General features: G+C 36.8%; 2 protein-coding genes across 6 annotated transcripts in view; both read right to left on the reverse strand.

The window, feature by feature from the left end:
• Window positions 1-13,777, reverse strand: part of PCB2 (NAD(P)-binding Rossmann-fold superfamily protein) — a 41,364-nt gene extending 27,587 nt beyond the window's left edge. For 4 of the 5 annotated variants that reach the window (XM_088702791.2, XM_088702790.2, XM_088702789.2 and 1 more), the window contains exons 1-2: window positions 12,378-13,777; window positions 11,877-12,016 (exon numbers count right to left, since the gene is read on the reverse strand). In XM_088702791.2, coding sequence (XP_088558917.1) covers window positions 12,440-13,687 — 1,248 coding nt within the window. In that variant the 5' untranslated portion in view covers window positions 13,688-13,777 and the 3' untranslated portion in view covers window positions 11,877-12,016; window positions 12,378-12,439. The remainder of the gene's footprint in view (window positions 1-11,876; window positions 12,017-12,377) is intronic. The other variant, XM_088702788.2, reaches the window with a different exon arrangement.
• A 90-nt stretch (window positions 13,778-13,867) lies between these two features.
• LOC120110234 (uncharacterized) lies at window positions 13,868-18,287 on the reverse strand. The gene is made up of 3 exons (XM_089924626.1): window positions 18,217-18,287; window positions 18,048-18,102; window positions 13,868-14,837 (listed from the first exon to the last, which is right to left on the reverse strand). Exons 1-3 carry the CDS (start codon window positions 18,285-18,287, stop codon window positions 14,088-14,090), a joined length of 876 nt encoding a protein of 291 aa, XP_089780752.1. The 3' UTR covers window positions 13,868-14,087.
• Between the last annotated feature and the right edge of the window lie 2,777 nt (window positions 18,288-21,064).

Genomic DNA, 21,064 nt, shown 5'->3' on the forward strand with positions numbered 1-21,064 from the left:
TTGGCTCCATGTAGTTGAAGGATGGAGAAGTTGCCTTTATATAGTAGAACTCCTTGAGAATATGTTCAACATATTCCTAACTCCTTGATGGAACTGTTGTCTAGTAAGTAGCTTGAGAAAAGCTCACGCTAAGTTTGGTTTGAAGTAAATGGACCAAGCTTGATCTAGTAAAATACGTTTGAAACTAATTTCAAAGTTGAGCCAAGAATTGACCGATCTCAGTCAAGCTAAATCATTAGATCAATGCTATAATTAGTATTTTTATTTTATTTTATTTTATGGATAAATTAAATGCTAAAAGGCTTGAACCAAGCTTGATTCAAGTTCAAATTTATTTGAGCTATATTTAGGATTAACAAGATAATAAATTAAGATCATGTTTGTCTTGCATTAGAATTAAGCTTGAACTACCGGTAAACAAATCAAGCTTAATTTTAGAGTTATAGCTTAAAATTAATATCAGACCGAGCTTGATCAAGCTTGGCTCAATCGTACCTCTAATTAAATCTCCATTTATTTATATAATTTGTCACATAAGTAGGTGCCATTAGTGGAAAAAAGAAGCTCATGCACGTGGCATTCAACGAGTTGAACTTAACTTTTTTCATGGAAATGTTCTAATTAAACTAAAAAGTTAACATTCTTTATGTACCTTTTGAACATCATCTCATTTAAACTTTTAGGAATAAGATTCCTTACTTGCAACTTAAATTAAAGCAATAATATGTCTTTTACATAAACTCACAAAGGAATGTCAAGTCAATGTAATAGAATGTATATATAAATTAGATTCAAATAATATTATTTTAAAATCAGTTATTTAAATAGTTTTGTTCAAAATTGTTATCAAAATAATCTTCTATTCATTGTCTTATGGGTTCTATGCCAAGAATCCACATCCATGTGGACCTTCCCATCCTATGCAAGTTTGATCAATGGCGATCAACTATTTGATTGTTGAATTGTGATCTACAATGAAGTCTTTTGGTGTAATACATGTTTCATTTGTGGTATCAAACAACATTCTTCTTTATTACATTGTAATGGGTTACTTAGTGCTATACTGGCTTTTTATAATGCAAATATCAATATTTTTTATTTGTATTCTCTTTTTAAAGAAACACTATTTTCAAATTTTAATTTTACTAAATTTCCATCCATAGAAGATTGTATGATCTAGAAGTAATATATTTTAATAAATATACAGTCAATAAAAAATGAAGACATTATTCTTCTGTCATTACTTATTACTTTTTGTTATAAAATTTTTATAATAGCTATTATAGCTATCATATTTGTAAACTAAAAATCGGAGCTTATATATTGTAGAGCAATTGAGCAAATAGTGGTTGATAGGGCTATCATTCCAACCCGCAGACCAGATACCGACCTAACCATGACGTGCATCCAATATGGACCCAAAGATGAATAAGTTGGGTATGGGCTCAAGTCAGTCTCATGGAAGCTATTTTTGGGTCATTTTAGATTTTAAGTTTTTAAGACCTATTCTATCAGGAACCTCAGCCAAACCTCCATAATTATCATATTTTTTATTATTGTTGATACTACTACTACTACTACTACTATTATTATTATTATTTTATACTCATAAATGCATATATATATATATATATATATATATATATATATATATATATATATATATATATATATATATATTCAATTTTTAAACTCAGTATACAAAACCTTGTTCTATAACTTAGAGGGGCATAAAGAATACTTGAGTTCTTAGCTGATCATTAAGAAAAGTGAATAAGTGAATCATTTTAGTTCTTAACCAATCATTATTATGTATAGTAATCATCAAATACTTGAGTTCTTAGCCGATCATTATTATGTCTTGATTTATTGAATAAGTATGGAATGGCTAATTGCAAGCATACATGGATACCAATTAAATCAAATTTATAGTTGAGCAAAGAACAAGATAAAATTCTTGATGATCCTACCATATATGGACAAATTGTAGACAGTTTGATCTATTTTGACTATCACAAGGACCATTACAATGACCATCACAAGGCCAGATATTTCTCATGTAGTTAGCACCATCAGTCGATATATGCAGTATCCCCCAAGGCTAGATCTTGATATAGTTTTTACAAATCTCGAGGCATATAGCTAAGACGGTGGATTATGGTATTTTATATACTACTAATTTTTTAATCAAGTTAGCAGGCTTTAGAAATGCAGACTATGCTGCTAATGTAAATACACGTAGATCTATCACTAGCTATTCTTTTATGTATTGTTTCTTGGTATAGTAAGAGACAACCTACTATTGCATTGTCTTCTATAAAGGTAAAGTATTTTACCGCCATGATGGCAGTTCGGAAATTAACTTAGCTCATGAGGTTGCTTGGTGATTTTGGTTAGGACACCAGCTATATTGATTTTCTTTATCGTGAAAATAAAAGTGCCATCCAGTTAGTAAAGAATTCGGTGTTCCATGCAAGGATAAAGCACACTGATATTCATCATCACTTTATTAGGAAAAAAAATTGCTGATAAAGAACTTGATTGGCTGCTGGTTTTCATAAAGGACTAGCTGATGGATATTTGCAATAAAGGATTGGCAGTTGAGCGATTTGAAGATTTGTGCAGAAGCTCAGCAATATTAGCATGGACTATGGAGTTCATAATGAGAGGGACTGTTAGAGTCATCACGAACTCTAATGCATAGTTTTTTTTCATTGTTATGTGTTGGTCCATGTTAACTTAGAATAAGCATTAGGCTAAATAAGCCAAATTTAGTCCTACTAGGAGTATATGACGTGTGGAAAGTTATTAGGGTCTCTTTTGTTGTTTTTCTTTTATCTTGTAGTAGGATCCACTTTTGTCTTGTAACAGAATTTTATCTTTGAGTGGGAGTTTTACGGGTAGAGGAAGCGTACGTAACGGGTTTCAAAAGTTGCAAGACGTGGGAGTAGAGATGTATGTCCTTGGAGAGTTTTTGAGGCATCCTTAGGGGCTCGTTTGGTTCGCGGGAAGCATTTTCCTTCCTAGAAATATGATTCCTGGGAAACAAATTCCTAGGAAGAGGATGCCTAGGAAAGTATTTTTGGCATGTTTGGTTGACCATGGAAAAGTGACAAATTTCCAAGGTGCTTATGTTTGGTTGGCCATCCACTTTCCTAGAAAAGTTATATATAATTCCTATTATGCCCTTAATAAAAATTAGGTTTTTAATGCCTCTTTAATGCTTCTTTAATACTGAAGGGACTTTTTGGGAAAAAGTAAAAATGAAGTGATTCCCGCCTCATGGGAAAGTAACTTTCCCATGTTTCTCATGGGAAAGACTTTCCCATGAAATGTGGGAATCACATTCCCATGGGAATACAACTTTCCCTTCTCTCTCCTTTGAAAACTCCAACCAAACAAGAGGCATCTCATTACTTTCCCGTTGACCACACTTTCCCCCCTTCTTTTCCCGCGAACCAAACGAGCCCTAGTTGAGGAAGGGCCAGAATAAGTCCTCGTCTTCTTTGGTGAGGCATGAAAGAGAGAGAGAGAGAGAGAGAGAGAGAGAGAGAGAGAGAGAGAGAGCTTCAAGTTTTATTCTCTTTTTACAAATTATTTTAATAAATTTTTTCTCCTCTCTCCTATTTTTTTTTTTCTAGCATCTCTTCTTATTATTTCGTTCTTTCATTTTCTTTTTCTTGTGTGTGTGTGTGTTTGTATTGGATTCTAGGCCAGTGCAGTCGGTCTTCTCCAGATAGCATGCCATTCTGCATAAACTTGCAAACCTTTTGATAGCGTTCTCTTTCCGAATCCCTCTATGTTTGCATGTCAAAGTTTACAGTTAAGCTGTACCAGTCATCTTGAACCATATAGCCTACCGAATTAGTTCTATACCCAACCAAACAGACCAATAGAATACGGAGTAAACCTATACCTCACATCTTTGTGGAGATCATAATTCATATGCTAGTGTGACTTGGAATAATTTTTGGGAGTTGAGTGAACTCCCATCGAATAGAAACACAACCATCAGGATCCAAAATTCTAATTGGTGTTTGAACTGAGGGGTCTGGCTCAACCATGGAGCAATATAGGAATGGTGAACCTCCTTAATTTCTTTGTCTAAATGGAGGAAGAAAATCTTCCCCCAAATTTAATAATAAGGACTAAAAAAAACAGAGAAGAATGATAAAAATACATGGAAAGAAGCTATTGGTTTGCAGAGCAGTTAACTTAGCTTCTGGTCTCAGGAATGGCTCGAACAGAATGGAAAGAGTGACATGGCCTGTCTTCCTCTTCTCGGAACAAAGATTAAACAAACTTGATAAGGCTTCAAGGTGCACAAAATTGTTTGAAGATTTCTTGTATAGAAACACTTGTGAGTTTCTTTCCAGACCATTCTTGCCAACACCCAGCTAATAAAGTTTGATCCCAATTTCTCTCTCTGTGGTGGTGCACCAACATGTTGGGTGTTTTGATTTTGGAGTCTTTACTATTTGGAAACGGTTCATCCAAGGTGAGTTAAAAGTAGGGCTTCTCCACACTAGAACATCTGGAACAAGACAAGAGTCTTACCAGCTTGGTTTTGTTGCACTCTCACACGCAAGGCAAATAAATTGCCAAACTCTAAAGTTTCACCTATCTACTGAAGGAACGAACCAATCCCTTTTTTCCAAGAACAGCTTGGACTCAGCTTGCTAAGATAAGTTTCCTTGCATTTTTGTTTTCTTAGGTTGTGTTTGGCTGCTGGTTAGATGGTGGATAAGAGTAGGTCATTACTTTAACCAACCAAACATCCGCAAAAAAAAAATGGTGATAGATGGTTAAATATATCCACCCCTGGTTTGCTATTCGGCATCCAAACACAACCATAATATAGCTATATGAGCAATAAGTTCCACTTGGCTCTTGCTATATTTGCATAGGGCCATGCTTAAATGTGTATGAAGCAATGGAGGTCAATTGCTACAAGCATGAGAGGCTTTATTGTAACATTCTTCTCGTTTCGAACTTACAAGTTGCCTCCTGCTGCTTGAAGAGAAAAAGGTTCCTCTCTTTATGCTGTTCCACTCAATGAAACGGTCGTGACGATGTTAGATAAAAGAGAATTTTATATAAAAGAATGTGCCATTTTCCCGTTTTGCTGGTACACTTCCAACTGCCTAATCACCTTCAAGTTCAACCTATTGCTCACATTCTAGATCCATTAAACATCTAAAGTCTCCAACAACCTGGGTCCTTCATGAAATGTTGATATATGCATTCTTCCATAAAGCTTATGCTATTCCCTTCTTTTATTTTCATTCTTTTTTCAGAAGCAGCAAATATTTGCTACCAGAAGCTCTAAAAATTATACAACTTCTTCAGAAAACAAAACAATTTCACCATACATGTTTTCAGTCCAACTTTTTTTCTACGTTTTTATTAAGCAATACTTAGGATTTGAATAGCGGATCCCCTGAAGAGGAAGCTATTAAGAGTCAGGTGCCAGCCAACTGTTATTAAAGTTGTTGGGAGAGTTCTTTAGTTTCTGAAAACAAAAGCAATGCAAAACAGGCACTAACAATTTAGGTTTTTTTTCTTTTTCTTTTTCTTTTTCCCATTCTGATCCTCACAGGTGAATATGTAGAACACTTGAACAGAATCTAAAGCATAAAGCTCTGTAATCCTGGCACCAGGCTTAACCTAAATTATGCATCTTAATTCCAAAGCTTAGTTCAACTCGACAGAATTCATACCGACGCTTCTCCATTTAGAGAATAGTACATGTGCTTGCCTACAACTTAAAAATGTAGCAGTTAGATGATCCCATTATATTCCATCTGTCCTCCCTAGAGTATTAAATGAGGTGCTTGTCACAATAGGAAGGAAATTCAGCATGGCATAAAAACAAAGTAGCACATGATATAAATTGTTTCTTTTTTCTCAGGCAGTAACTTTAATTATGAAAAAGTTGAAATTACAATTGCAATTTCAGTATCTGTGCCAGTAGCTGTCATTGGAAAAACTACTGACAAGCATTAAAGTAAGAGGGTTGAGACTTGAGACAGTCGCTAACACATTCATTCAGCAATACACTCACAGAAGTAAACACATCAACGTCTCTGATGTTTACATGGTGTAACTTCATTTCAGCATGCGGCTAAGATGCATCTTGAGACACTCGAGCATTCTAGGGTTGGTATTTAGGTCTTCCAAATTCTTTCTTTCTGTGCTATCTGTATCATGAGGTCATCAAACTAAAACTAGTTCCCAATCTATAAGCTTCGAACTTTAACTATTCACCTCTTCACCTAGCAATGCCATCAAACTTTGTTCATAATATGTTAATTATTTTTATATAGTTATTTTGATGGTAATGAGGTAATGCCACCTTTTACTCATGACTTACCCTTAAGCAACACTTAATTGTGATATTTGAATGTGGAACCTCCTCCCAGTGAAAGAGTCCCACAAGCCTGCAACCATTGGACTATATAATTTAGTTCAATCATCAAACTTTATTTTCACTTGTTCCTCGCTTGGGTTACCCCTCTACAGAAAGTCATCTTCCCAGTTGTTGCATGGCGTTCTTCTTTGCAGCAGACCTAGCTAACGTTTTGGAACCTAAGCTATGGGAAACTAGAATTCTCAGTGCTCCCACTATTTATCGGTAAGTAGTTCTTTGCTTTATGTGAAATATGACTAATAACAACTATGGACACCCTCCTAGGAGCACGTCAAGTGAGGAAGATAGATTTGGTCACACAAGGTACACCATTGAAGGATACCCATATTATATATCAATCTAGTCCACTTTTTTTCCATTCAAAATCTTGAAGGATACTCACATGCCTACAGCACCCCTTGCTCCTTCCCCTCCAGAATATCTGAAAGTCGATCTTGTTCCAAGGCTTTTGTTCTTCATGACAACACTAACAGCTCTCACAGTAGCAGTCGCAAGCAAGCAGATCAAAGTAATTTCTGTAGAGGCTAAGTTTAATCAACTCACAGCCCTGATGTATCACACAAAATTCCAAATTTTCTCCACTGATTTTAGGTCTATGATTTGATAATATTCTCAATGTTTGCTAATGAGTGCAAGTGTTTTGTGGTGGTGATGTCTGTAGCTTGCTTATGCAGTGTTCTTACAATGGCGGTTTCTGCTGTCTCCAACTCCAAACCAAATCCCAAGGTGAAAATCTTGTTTCAGTTAGGGTTCATGGATTTGGTAAGGAAGCCCAAAAACCATGCTAGCATAGGATTCATCTTTCCATCTCTTATTGATAATTAATAAATATATATAATAAAATAAGGAGATAAAGATGGGTGACATTATACATATGGTATTCACCTATTTATTACTATAATAAGAAAAAGGAAGGGAGACCCACACATTATCATTAGCCAGGTTCAGATTTTCAGGAATTCACCATCCAAGAATTGAATCCAGAAGCTCTGGTTGCTAAGGAGAAGGGTGCAACCACCAGAGCAAACCTTAATAATTCACATAGTTGCATATATATTTACCTACACCTTCTACTGAGTTAGGCTTTGTGGACATAATCATGGTGGAAATATTAAAGAGCAAAGTTAGGCTAATTTTTTTTATACAGGTGCAGGCCTTCTAGAAATAATAATCTTAGTGTTCTTAGTTTTATCTTGGATTACATTTTCAGTCTTTAGACCTCAGGTGTGCAAGCAAGCTGAGGAAAAGCTCCCTTCTGTGTATTCCATAAAATTTTCTTTGCAATCTCAGAAGTTTTCTTCTGAGAAATATGGTGGTTATTTGCCACCACTCAGGTGTGAATGAGAGACCTCTCCCTTGAAGAGATAGGTACTAACCAAATAAGCTAACAGCTATTGGTTTTGCAATCTCAAAAGTTTTTCTTTTCTTTTTTTTAATGAGAGATTTTCAAAAGTTAAACCCATCTTTTTTATCATGGGAAAAAGGAATAAAGAAAAGGTTACACTCATCATCTGGCGGTTTATTGTATATAGTCAGGCAATTAACGAACCTCATGGTCATAAATTTTGGTTAACTTTGAATTTTTGGTGACAATAGAACTATCATGTATAGATACCAATGGCTCCAAATGTGTTGATAATTTTATGTAGGCATAGCCATACTAGGGAACCCAACTAAGAGGTTTCATTTCAGGCTCATTCCTTTTCAGATACACCATTCAATCAACCAGTTGGAGCTTAACCAAAGAGGTTGGCACTCTCATCTCATCAGATATTTCAAACTATGGCAACTATGTGACCCACATCTCTCTATATATAATGCAAATGCTGGACTCCACCCTGAGCATTCCGCTCTATTTTTATATTATTTCCCAATGTACACCATTTTAAGGAGCCGAAAACTCTTTTTATTCTTTTTATCCTTTTTTCCTCCAAAGTCAGACTCTAGTCCTCCTTTTTCCATGCTGGACTGATTCTTCCTTAATAACCTTAATGTCACAGAAAAATAAAATTCCCATATCAAGAAAACTTCGGTAACGAGAGTCCAACAAGACTCCATGACTGGCATCTTTTTTCATGTGTCGAGCATGTGCAAAGCTCTAGCCATTCTAATATTGAGTTACACTAGCATTTGGAGATTGTAAGGTGTTGAGTTTACAATATACTAGAAAGTCTTTCCATCTTAACTTTATCCTCCATGATACTGCGATATATAACACAATGCATTAAAAAACATGTTTCATTTCCTTTATTTAATGATTAAATTTGTCCATTGATCTTTTTTTAAATGTTCAACCATGATCAAAATAATATTATGATGATTTAAAAGTAATTTTAATTCATTAATCAGAATTGATTACTCAAACAATTAATATTGAAAATAATTATTTAACCCCTACTAAATTTTATAAGTTATTAGTTTTAAAATCCATTTGTGCCTTACAGATGAAAATTCTACCAATTATTAAAGAAGCTGATGATCTTATCATTGATTTGCCAACGATGTGCATAATTGCTATTCCTTCCATATTTTGCTAGTCTATAAAAACTTATACATAGACATGTCAATAATTTAGCTCTATTGTTTGCCAAGAAATCAAAAAGAAGGAAATATAATCCAATAGTTAAAGGGCCAACAGGTGGTTTCACTTGTTGGCACCCTCTCCTCCAAGCATTCACCAGTTCTAGGTTTGAATTGGTGGCACTTGCTCCATATTTCCGAAAAAGAGAATATAAAAATTAAATTAAATTAAAACATCTTCTTTGCTAATTGAATCAAAAAATTGTGGATGTGGTGAGGAATTGAGTGCAGTCCACCAATCTCCTTATTTTAAAAAAGAGAGAAATGGAGCTACCCAAAATGGAGGAGAAACTCTTAAACGTTTAAAACTAAGTTTCACCCTTTATTTCCTCCTTTCTTTTCCTAATAAACTTGGTCTTGTTGTTAAACACTCGAAGAACTATTCCCCGTTTCCTCTAAATATAATTACTTCTCCATTCCTTTTTAGAAATTAATCTTGAAATCGAATCAAGTTTCTCAATAGTTTTTTTCTAACTTCTTAAATTCTTCATGGATTTGTAACAAACTGTTTTAATAGCATATTGACACAAACGGTAAATTTGAACGTTCTCTTTTCCTTGCCAAAATATATTTGAAGATTAAACAGGAAAGTTGAAACTACAAGAATTATCCTTGCATTGAAATACCTTTGCTCATATCAAACATGATCAAGTTGAATCAATAACCCAGAAGGATACATAACAATTGTTGGAATAAGGAACCATTTTAACAATCAAAACTAGACAAAAAGAAGAAACATCTACTTTACGATATCACAAAAACATAATAGCACAACAATTAAAACTAATCAAGGTTGGTCAACACTTGATGTAGTTTATGGCAATGGTCATCGCTTCAGCAGCTGGTGCTGTGGCTTCCATTGGATACACAGGTATAGAAAGAAATTCCCATACTGGATGGAATAAAGTGCACTATATCTTTGAAAATTTTGTTGACAAGTGGTGTTTCAGTCTCTCTCTCTCATGGGTTTCATCATCTTCATGTTACCAATATTGGTCTCAACATACTTATTGTACCATCAAAATGATTAGTATAGGAATTCCAGTTTCAATATAATTTGTGAGAATAAATGATAAATAAACATGCGATAGGAAAGATGTGTTAAAATGTTTTTTCTGTCTGATTCTCTTATTGTAATTTGTTTACCTGCAAATAGAATATATATTAATAAGCTACTTGTATGTTCAATTTTTTGTTTCAAAATATCCATCTAAGTACACATATAATTTACATTTTTCATTTCATGAATAGAGAACAAAAAGCCAATCCTAGTTAGATAGATAAGGCTTTTTTCACTATGGTTCTTTCCTCCTAGTTGAGCCATTAACATGTTAAGATCGTTACTACGCTTTCAAATGTGAACTAACTGCTTGATATAGAAGCAAAGTATCCTTTTCTTTTCCTTTTGCCCTTGATCATTTTGACCCAAGCATTAGAAGCATCCAAAGTTCAACTACATGGGTTAATAATGACACATCTAATTAGGAGATTGTGTTAGCTAGTGCCTCTGTTTTAAATGTTATTTTTCTCTTAGTGATTTCTTGTCGTATGCTTCTTTCTATATGCTCTCTTACCATGTATTTTTCTACATTATCTTAATGAAATTGGCTGTATTTTGCCGATCTCTTCACTTAAAAAGATAAAAATATCATGCGATTAGACAACCATGCTAGGTAAAGCTGATTTTTAAGAGACGTTTTACTGCTATTACCCTGCTTTAGCATAGATGATCCTTCTGATCAACACACACCTGCACAATGACAGATGCATATACATATAATTTTTTTTGTCTTAGTAATAACTCTTAATTGTCCTAGCTGCATTACAATTACAGAATTGATGGTACAAATACTAAATGGTGATAATCATCTAAAAGCAACACATGCTTACGTTTCCCTTCAGACTAGCAAATTTCTTGTGTCTTCTTTTTTGAGTGCTACATTTTGAAAAGTAAAATGTTGAATCTCAAAATCAGCTATACTGAAGCAGTGGTCCAGGTAATCACTGATGGTAGATATTGAGAAGGCCAAGACGGTAGACCATAATCCTTCTCTCAGAAATCATATCTTCCAAACTAGTCAAGTGATCAAGATTGCTTTCATTAAAATAAATATTCCTACTGATGTTACAAAAATTAGTATTGAAGATCATTTCAATATTGTGACTTATAACAAGGTCAGTCTAATCGATGAAGTTGTCAGGTTATAGTTCCAACTAATTTCATATTAGAAGGCTTATATTTTTCTAGGCCCTTGATACCATATTAATACTTTAAGCACTCAAATACTAACATTATTAAAACATAATTCAGAAAACAAATTATTTGTCATGGGTTATCAATCCAAATTCAAGTTAGATGGACACTACCTGTTCTAAATCATCCATCAATACCAGCATCTCCCTTTAGTCAGGGAGGTAAAATGCTACAACAAAAGGTCAGGATGATTATTCTAGGCAGGTCAGTAGACGATGGATGAGTTTTGTGCATCTGATTACGCAGTCTACTTGATATGAACTTTTTAACATGTAAAACCATTTTGTAAGAAGATTGTTGATTATTCAGGAGTTCTTAACATGTAAAAATAGAGAAGTACTACAACTAGTACCTTGTGGCCATGGGAAATGTTTATTCTTATTTTGGAGAAAATAAACAGAAAGAGATATATCTCCATACGATACATACAGGTCTTGCCTATCACAAACTTCAGCATAAAAGAACTAACTCTGTCAACATTACAAGCCTGTAGTAGCCGATAGTTTTGAGCAAGAGCTCCAATATATGGCATACAGAACTATGAGAACATTTGCAACTATTGGAAAGTACTATCAACTGGAACAGGATATGAAATATTGTAGTGCGGTTCACCTGTTGTTGGGTCAGCCTTGAAGAGAGAACATGCAAAGGTAAATCATCTTTGATTATTACAGTCTGAACAATTTGCTCTTGTCCAGGTCACATAAGTGAACTCATCATCAGGACTAGCATGGCACCTGTAATGCAAAATTCTGAAACGGGAAATTCACTTCCTGAATACTCCAAATAAGCTTTAACAGAGTAATTTCATTAGGTTCGTAAATAAGACTTAATTCAACAATTATAGTCTTCATATGCATTACTAATATTTAAAGAAAATAAAAAAGACAAAAAAAGTCAGATGAAACGGCTTTAAGCAACGTCTAAATAGACAAACATTGTGAATATTTAATAAAAAGCAACCACAATTAGCTTTACTAACTCAAGAAATGGCATCCACAAAGTACAACACAAAGCTGTTGATCCATGCAGGTATTTTGATTCCCAAGCAAATATAGTACAAGAAGCTTATCATTAGTAAAACAAATTTATGTATGGACAAATCGGCAATACCTTGAGAGCTCTTTTTGCACTCCTTTTTCCGAATACACTAATTTAACTCTTCATTATAGAACTTAAAAAATGGTTTGCTCCCCCAATTCCTGACCAGCCATCCCTTCTCTGGTCACTCTTGCAAAGAAATCGTCCAATGTATCCTTCCCATAGCTTGGCGTCTTCTCCGCACTGTACTGCCCTGTCTCCGGGTCCAAAACCAGCATACTCTCAGCTGCATAGTACCTTCCAATCCTCCCAAACTCTGCCGCATCCTCCAACGATGGAAATATTTTGGAAAGAAAATCGAGAACCCCAATTGAAAAGTCCATCACCCCAATTGGCACCTTCAAGAACTTGGGCTCCTGTCCGAGCAACCTGAACAGCATCTCCCCCTGATCCAACGGTGTCAATGCCTTCCCCGGTCCGCCAATAGGCAAAATTTTGCAGGCCTTATCTTCATCCATCACACAATCAGCAATGAAGGATGCGAGGTCCTCCTCGCTGATAGGCTTGCAGGCGCAGAGCCTGCCGTCGCCGAACATCACGTAAGGCTTCCCACCCTTCACCGTCTCCACCTGCCCGCCCAAGCTCTTGAAGAAGGCGGTCGGGCGAACGATGCTGTAGGTGAATCCAGTCCCATCAGCAGCCTCCTTCTCGAGCTCATCTTCAAACTTGAGCTTCGCTCTCTGGAACTCAAGGAGAGGTTTCTGGACACAGATGGCGGACAAGAGGACGAAGTGGGATGCGCCGCGCCGGCGGCCGGCGACGAGGCTGTTCCGGGTGGCGCCGTAGTCGATCTTCCACGAGTCCTTGATGCCGCCAGTGCGGCTGGCGAGGCAGCAGACGACGGCATCGATGGGGAGGCCGAGGGAATCGAGAGAGCGGTCAAGGGTGTCGAGGTCGGTGACATCGGAGAAGCAGACGGTGGAGCCGGCGAGCTGCTGGAGGGTCTGGTCCTTGTCGCTGCGGCCCCGGATGCCGCTGCGCTCGCGTGCGACGGCGATCACGTTGAAGCCCCGCCGGCAGAGCTCGCGGACGACGAACTTGCCGATGTAGCCGGTGGAGCCGGTGACGAGGATGTTGATGTCTTTGTGGGGTTTGGTTCTGAAGGAAGGGGAGGGGGAGGGGGTGGTGGTGGGTTCGAGTACTGGAGAAGGTGGGTTGGGGGAATTCGATGCATCGATAGAGAGTTTTACGGTTCTGGGTTTGAGCTTGGAGTGGGTTATCAGAGGGGAAACGAGAAGGGAGGAAGGGAAGTTGGGGAGGGAGGAGAGGTGGGGATGGGAATGGAGGAGAAGGGGATCGGAGGACGAGACGGAAAGGAGCATTTGAGTTGGGGGAGAGTGGATAAGAGTTTAGTATGTGGGATGGGCGTGGAAGGAGAGGGGTTTTGGGGAGGAGATATGGTTACAGATCTTTTAAGAAATTGCCATCCATTTAAAAAATTGAGTTTAAATTGCCGACTGGACGTAAACAAATTGCCATCCATTTCAAAAGAGATTACCTTCTTAAATAGAAAAAAAAAGGCATGGAAGCACTTGCATTTATCTTTTAAGAGTTACAGAGGCATACGCCTGTCTCAACAGGTCTTTAACAGCAGTGGGCATAACAGAGCGCTGGGGCCTATTCCATTAGTGAAAAATGAGTATGACTCGTCTCTCATTGACAACGGCAATAGACGAAATTTTACAGGGAGGTGCCATTTGCATGGCTGCTTGCCCATTGTATTCATTCATCACAATCATCAACATAATCATCAGTATCAGCATTGTCGTCGTCTGTGTCAAAACTTAACAAGTTAGACTGCATTTGTTGAAAATGACTGATGTGATCTCTTGCCTCAGAGATGAGAGCAGTTCTTGCAGCTTTGAGAGCTCCAATTTCCAGCTCTGTTTTGGTCTTGTTACACCAATCAGCATCGGAGTTTGCGGTCTTGGCACATGTTCTTCTCCTTGCATCTCTACAATGCAGGTGGTCAATGTATTTTTTATGCAGAGTTAGGTTCTTTTTCTGCTTCAGAACTTCAGCACTTGGATCAGCTTGCCTCGTCTTGAATCTTGAGAGCATTCTCTTGTGAGCTAATGAAGATCTCTCACTGCATTTTTGGAGAAATATGGAGGGATTCATTGTGCAATCAGGGGTCTCAGGTGAGTTAATCTCTGGAAGTTCCAGAGGTAGCAAGTATGGCAAAGTTTCAAGATTTGAGAAATGATCTGCTTCCTGGCTTCGATCTATAAGGCAGTGCTTCCTTATTAAATGCCTTGCTGTCTTCTGTGCAACAAGAATCTTCTGTCTACTACTTCTAACCCTCTTGACTTTTGCCTTCATAAGTTCTGTAGACTTACTGTCTGACAAAGTGAAAATGCCTACAGGAGAAAAATTCGATCTATTTGCCCTTGAACAAGGTTGAGGTTGAGTTGGGGTTGCAAGGTCAGCATGGATCCTGTTGAAGCATTCCTGTGCAGATTTTTGTGGCACCTGTAGAAATTTACAATATCAGATGTTATCTTACAACTCAAATAACTATATGGCAATGCTGACATCTTGGCACTTGATTCAGAAGAAACATGGCAAAATAATTAGCATGCACGTTGAAGAAAAACTAAAATAAATTCAGATGACTCAAAGCAATGGAGTAACATAGATTTGAAGTTCCTAACATGGTCCCAGAAATATTTCAACTTCTACTTGGATATTTGCTTTAGCAGGCTTTATACAGAGATTAATTCACTGATTCAAGGGTTTTAGATGGGATGGACAATAAAATGCATAACCACCTGTATGGAAGTTATATTGTCATTTGAATTGCAAAAGATGAATGAGTTCGATGAAGAAGAGCTTAGTCAACCACACGACAACATTTCTGCTTTTCAAGCAAAGAAAACTCAGTATATTCTAGGCTCAATTAAATGTGAATGTCTATAGTAATATAATTGTTGACATGAACCAGCAAGCACAATAATTGACGTTGCAAATAATGAAAAGTATAAAGAAATCTTAGTTTTGTCAAAAATAGAACGGGTACTAATATGACTGGGTACTAAATTTCCCCAAATGGAAATACACCAATCATCTACTGACACCATTTCTAGAAGCAAGCAAGCTTTATCATCTCTATCCAAGAGAGCCCCTATGGAATTTAAAAGACAGAAACTTACACAGACATCAACTAACCAATATTACATACAGCAAATGACTGCCATGAAAAACAAAGACAACTAGCCTAGCAAATAATCTTGCCCCATACCATGCTAGCAGTAATTGGCATGAATATATGTGCATGGTGTTTTAATCCTTGGCCTGAAGATGCCAATAAAAGTTATATTGCAACCCCATTATCTTCTTTGACTTTCCAATTTTAATGTCACTATTTTCTCTGAGTCTGCAGTTCTTATACCTGTTGGCGCCTATGTTGTTGTGGCTTCTCTCATTTAGAAGTACGACCACCTTTCGCATAATTTCTTTTTGATTTTCTACAATCCACCACTAAGTTTATTCACTCATTCACTCATTTACTATTTGATTCTGATAGTACCAGCAATCTTTTAGAAGAAAATCTTGTCTGATCCAACTTTTTTTTTTTTTCCCTTTTTGAAGAACAGTATATTTTGTATCTTTAAATTTCTTTGACATATTTTTCTTAATTATTTTATAGCTCCTTCTTTTAGAGGTCTTTGCTTGGTGCAATGGTAAAAGGCTTAGGCTGACAAGTGCAATGGTGTGGGTTTGAGTCCTGGAGCAGCCATTTTGAGTACACACACACACAAAAAAAAAAGGCCAAAGATTAGGTCTATCCTTAGTTTGCCCCTCCAAGGATCCCGGATTGCCAGGACCATAACTGGGTAATGTATTTCTATTTTATAGCTTCTTTTCTTTTTCTAGAATACAGATACATGACTATAAACCTATCTTGGGTGATCAAACTTTCTTTTCTAGTAATACATTACAACATTTGCATCTGTTTCTCTTCCCTTTAGGAGATTTGACACAGATATATGCATATTAACCTTAGTCATGGTCATTTCTGTATTGATAGATTTAGGCCACGACAAACTTCGCACGAAGTTCCTACTACCTAACTCAAAATCCTTGCCCATCATATATGCCTCTCCTCTCCTCTCCTATTTCTCCTTGCATGGCTTTACTGTTAGCCACCACACTTATATTTCTTCTCCATCCAGAATACCTTGCACTAGTATATCCATCTCTAGCTGCATACGGTTCTTTCCTACCACTTGATTTATACTACACCAAAGCATTTGTTTTATTACAATTACCTTCTCTAATGCTAGTCTAAAAGCTACTAGCTTATCAATGTTCCATCATAATTTCTAGATATGAGTATCTCTTTCGATTTTTTTTCAATAAATGTCCTAATAGCATTCTTTTTATCCTGCCCACATATTTATATCAGTAAGCCAACATCAATATTCTTAGACTTTTTCTTAATCCTTTCAAAACAATCTCATTTAAACATGCAAAGTTGAATCTCCTCAGTTCAAGTTTCTTGTTCTGTTGTGTCAAAATTCAAAAAGGCTTCAAGCAGAGAATAGAAAATTCTTCTCCTTTAGAACTATCTTCTTCACCCACATATTATGTCACTGGAAGGAGTCCTTACTTATGGTCACTGCTACTGTGATCCCATTACAGTTTACAGATGGTTGCCTCAAATAAAACATAATTTTCCCACTGCAATATAACCACTTTCTTAGGGAATTTTTTTCCCATCCCCCACATGGATGCCTTAGCAAAGCCTTGCCCTTTCTCAGTGCAACAGCATCAAGTTGACATGCATCACTTACACAACTCTACCACAACTACTACACTTTCTCAACATGATCAAGTGAATTATGGTGCCACTCATAAATATGTAGAGTTAGAAATTTTCACCAAATCCATCTCATTCTGTATACCTCCTCTTTAAATCTGCCATCAATCATGAGCCAACCCTCCACCTTTTCCTGCCATTTCTTATCCCAGCATCTTCTTTAAGCATCCTCTAAAATGAAGAATTCAGATCATTAAAAATCATTTTTTTAAAAAAATAAAAAACGAACCTTCAACAAGGTCAGCTATGTTAATCAGCAAACTGCAAAATGTTTTAACTAGTCCTCCAATTCAGCAATCTTGCCAAAATTGTAAGAGTTACAACTTCCAAAATTGCCATCATAGGTTCCAAATTTACTCATTTATCTACTAGACCTCTCTAAATTTTGCATAATCTATAAACGCTAGACCTGTGAAAAAATTTGCTAAATGTTTTGGTTTGGTTTTCAAAATATTCAAGTAACCACACTACGTAATCCTGATCATGAAAAGAAGTACATGCAGAAAGTTTGCACAAACTCTTGGAGACAATTGGCATGCCAGGGCTGCTACTAAGAGACATTTACTGCAGATGTAGGGAAGTTAGAAGAAATTTTAATTTCCATTCTGCAAACTACTTGAATCAAAACCTATATGTCAAGTAGTCAACTATCAACTCTTTCTGCTCTGGGTACCTAATAACAAGTTAATCTAGGAGTGATCAATAACAAAATGAACTCATCTGCATGTATTTGAAGTCTCAAGTCAGGAATAAATCCTAAAGATGAGTATTCCAGCTGGATTTCCCATGTCAAGAATCTTACATCAAGAGGATCATGCAAAAACCACAAGAAGAAATTGGCTAAAGGCTTAGCAAAATACCATTTTGGAGACCTTCTTCCAGAAATGCGGCGATGGTCTTGCCGAAAAGTAAGCCCTTCCAGAAACTCACTTCTTCCAGTCTCCATCTCAACTTTCAACATTCTCCTCCCTCTTTCTACTCTTCTTCTTTCCCCTCCCCTTCCCTCCATCACCCCTCTCATCCTCAGACCCATCAACACCAACGCTCGCAGAACGCCTCCGCTCGATATCCAAATTGTCCTCTTTCTTCGTAAACCTCATCCGAATTAGTGGCGAACCTCGGAGACCTCCTTCGGCTCTGGGAAGCATCGGCGGTGCCGGCAGCGTGCACTTGCCGGGTTCTGCGCGATATCGAGGGCTTCTTCGGGGTCCGTCTAGAATCCGGCGAGAGAGGGGTAGATTGGAGTTGGGGTTTCTCCTCAGGATTCTTCTTGGAATTGGGATCGTCGTTCGTCTGGGGATGGAAACGGGGAGACCCTCGGAGAGAAGTTTTGTGGGAGAGGCGTCGGCCGCTGCTGCCATGGCCGTCGGGAGGGGGAGGCAAAGGGATTAGAGGGAGCTCGGAATCTTTTCGAAAGGTCAGAACTCCCGCGAAAGAGTCAAAGCGCTTTGGTCGGGTTCCAAGGTTGAACCTGGCCGGTTCAGAGAGCACAGCATGATTGATCTATTCATGGATGTTTATGTATCGGTTTGTTCTCATTTTGCACTAACTTCACCAATTGTAGGGATCCACAATTATATTCTAGAACTAATTACCAATCTCAAACAAAAATTCCATTTTATCATTCCCACTAGTTTTGGATGTATTGCAAAGTTTTTCTCATTCATGCCCCATCGACTTAGGTTTCTAGGTTTTTTCCTTCACGTGAAGCAACCGCTGGATCATCAGCTACCTGCTTTGAGAGCTGTGCTGATCGTTGAATGACATACTTTGGAGTGCTTTGCGAGCTGTGCGGTGGGTGATCCATGATGATTTCGCACGCCAAACCATTGACAATCCTAATTATAAACCTTTCAAGCTTGAAGACTCTACATGAATAAATGGACCAAAAACCCTTCCACTGCCATTTTAAGATGATATCAATAGTATTCATAGTCAATTCTACGCCAGCATCTAAAGCATGAAACAATTAAGAACTATCTCGGTCCATCACTGCTGCCCAACCATTGAGAACTATTTCATTAAGAACTATTTGCAAGACCACGCTACCCAACCATTGGCTCAAACAAGCCTCCTCTTACATGCACATCGAGTTGCAACAATGCCACACTCCCTTACTTGCAACAACTTTATATGTGACAAAAGGGTATCATCAAAAGCATTTTGGCTATCCATCTCTTCTTCGGCTCTTTCATGAAGCATTTATGCAAGAAATCTTTTCCTTCCTCTGATAACCCTTCCAGTATCTCGGACAATGCAGCGCCATAATGAACTAGGAACAACATCGCAAGCCACTCCATCCCAACTGCAAACTCCCTCACAAGCTCACTAGTCACGATCTCGATAGCAGGGCATTAGTCAACCAGTGGTGTATCAAAAGAAGAAAATGTTAGAATAATTTCAAAATATAGCCTGATTGCGCATTTTTGTTTTATAAAACGGATTAGACGTATGGCTCGGAATGGTAATATAGTTAAGTTCAATATGATGTGTGATCATTTTGTTTTATGGGCTTTGGTGCACCTTGGATGTATAGGATTGAGTCCTATTTATTTTGGTAATTTTGGTATGTAGGCCAGAAAATCCAATTAGAATTTTGGAGCCTTATTGGGAAGGCTCCCTTATATTTTCTATATAAAAGCTAGGTCCCTCTTTTCTCTCCATATGGTTGATAGCTTGCCCCATTGACGCCTATCTTTTGTGAGGAGCAAAGAAGGGAAGATCCAGCAGCTATTATTTCAGGTAATTGAAAAATCGTATTCAATATATATTCTACCGGTATATTTCTCAAACTTGAATATACTATTGTTGTGATTCTAAATCTTAGCATGTTATTATTTATGACTAACAGAAAAGTCTCAAAAAAATGTACAAGTCCAATTGGCTTGAATGGAGATTTGAACCTCCATTACTATTTTGAGAAATCAATTGAATCCAAAAGCTTAAGACGGTAAACAATATATATCAAGCTTAGCATCCTTCCTCACGTGCGGTCCAGACGATGCAAGCGGAGGAACAACAATGACTTAAAGAAGTCAAGACTAAAATCATGATAATTAATAACTAGTACTATATTTAATATTTTTTAAGCAAGATAACCATACCAAGCATAATTCTACATGAATCTGAAGTTAAAAAAAATATGAAACTTTATCATAACTAATTGCCTACATTATTTATAAACTAAAGCAAGTAGTATGTGCCAAAAAAATAATAATACTAGATGCAAGGTAAATTGTACCAGCAATATCAATCTAAGGTGAAAAAATATAGAATTTTATCATTGCTGAATTCCTATATTACTCAAGTACTAAAGTTTTGAGCAATATAGACAGCTAAAAAGCAATATGGAATGCCCATCAAATTATCAAAGCAATATTTTTCTATTGAGCATAATTTTTTAGATAAATCACAAAATTTAAACCAAAATATTCAACATGGCTACACTCATGTATGAAGACCATTTATGAGCATAATAATACTGTGGCTGGATTTGTTGCAGCATGCATTTATTTTCTATAAATTCCTCTGACGCAGGACCCAAGCCTAGGATTAGGCACAGTGTTGCTGGATTTTCTCTCTGCACCCATGATTTGATAAAAGGATCTCTATTTTTTTCGACTGTTGCACCTTTTTACATGTTATAATAAAACCTGGCCATTATATGATCCGGAAGAAAAACAATAATTCCTTGGGTAGCTAACAAAGAACAACTAAAAAATATATTTACTATGTAAAAGAATATTTTTATGAATACTATGAAGATTTGAACTAAAGAAAAGATATGAAATATCAAAATATGCAAATCTAGGATTCAAAAATAAAATTTACTGACTGACAATTGTCTTTATTCCCCTCCATAATTTGTCTTATTTTT

This window comes from Phoenix dactylifera, chromosome 8 (genome assembly GCF_051530095.1).
Source record: "Phoenix dactylifera cultivar Ajwa chromosome 8, Ajwa_hap1_PhDact_Kaust_v1.1, whole genome shotgun sequence".
In the NCBI taxonomy this organism is placed as follows: Eukaryota; Viridiplantae; Streptophyta; class Magnoliopsida; order Arecales; family Arecaceae; genus Phoenix; species Phoenix dactylifera.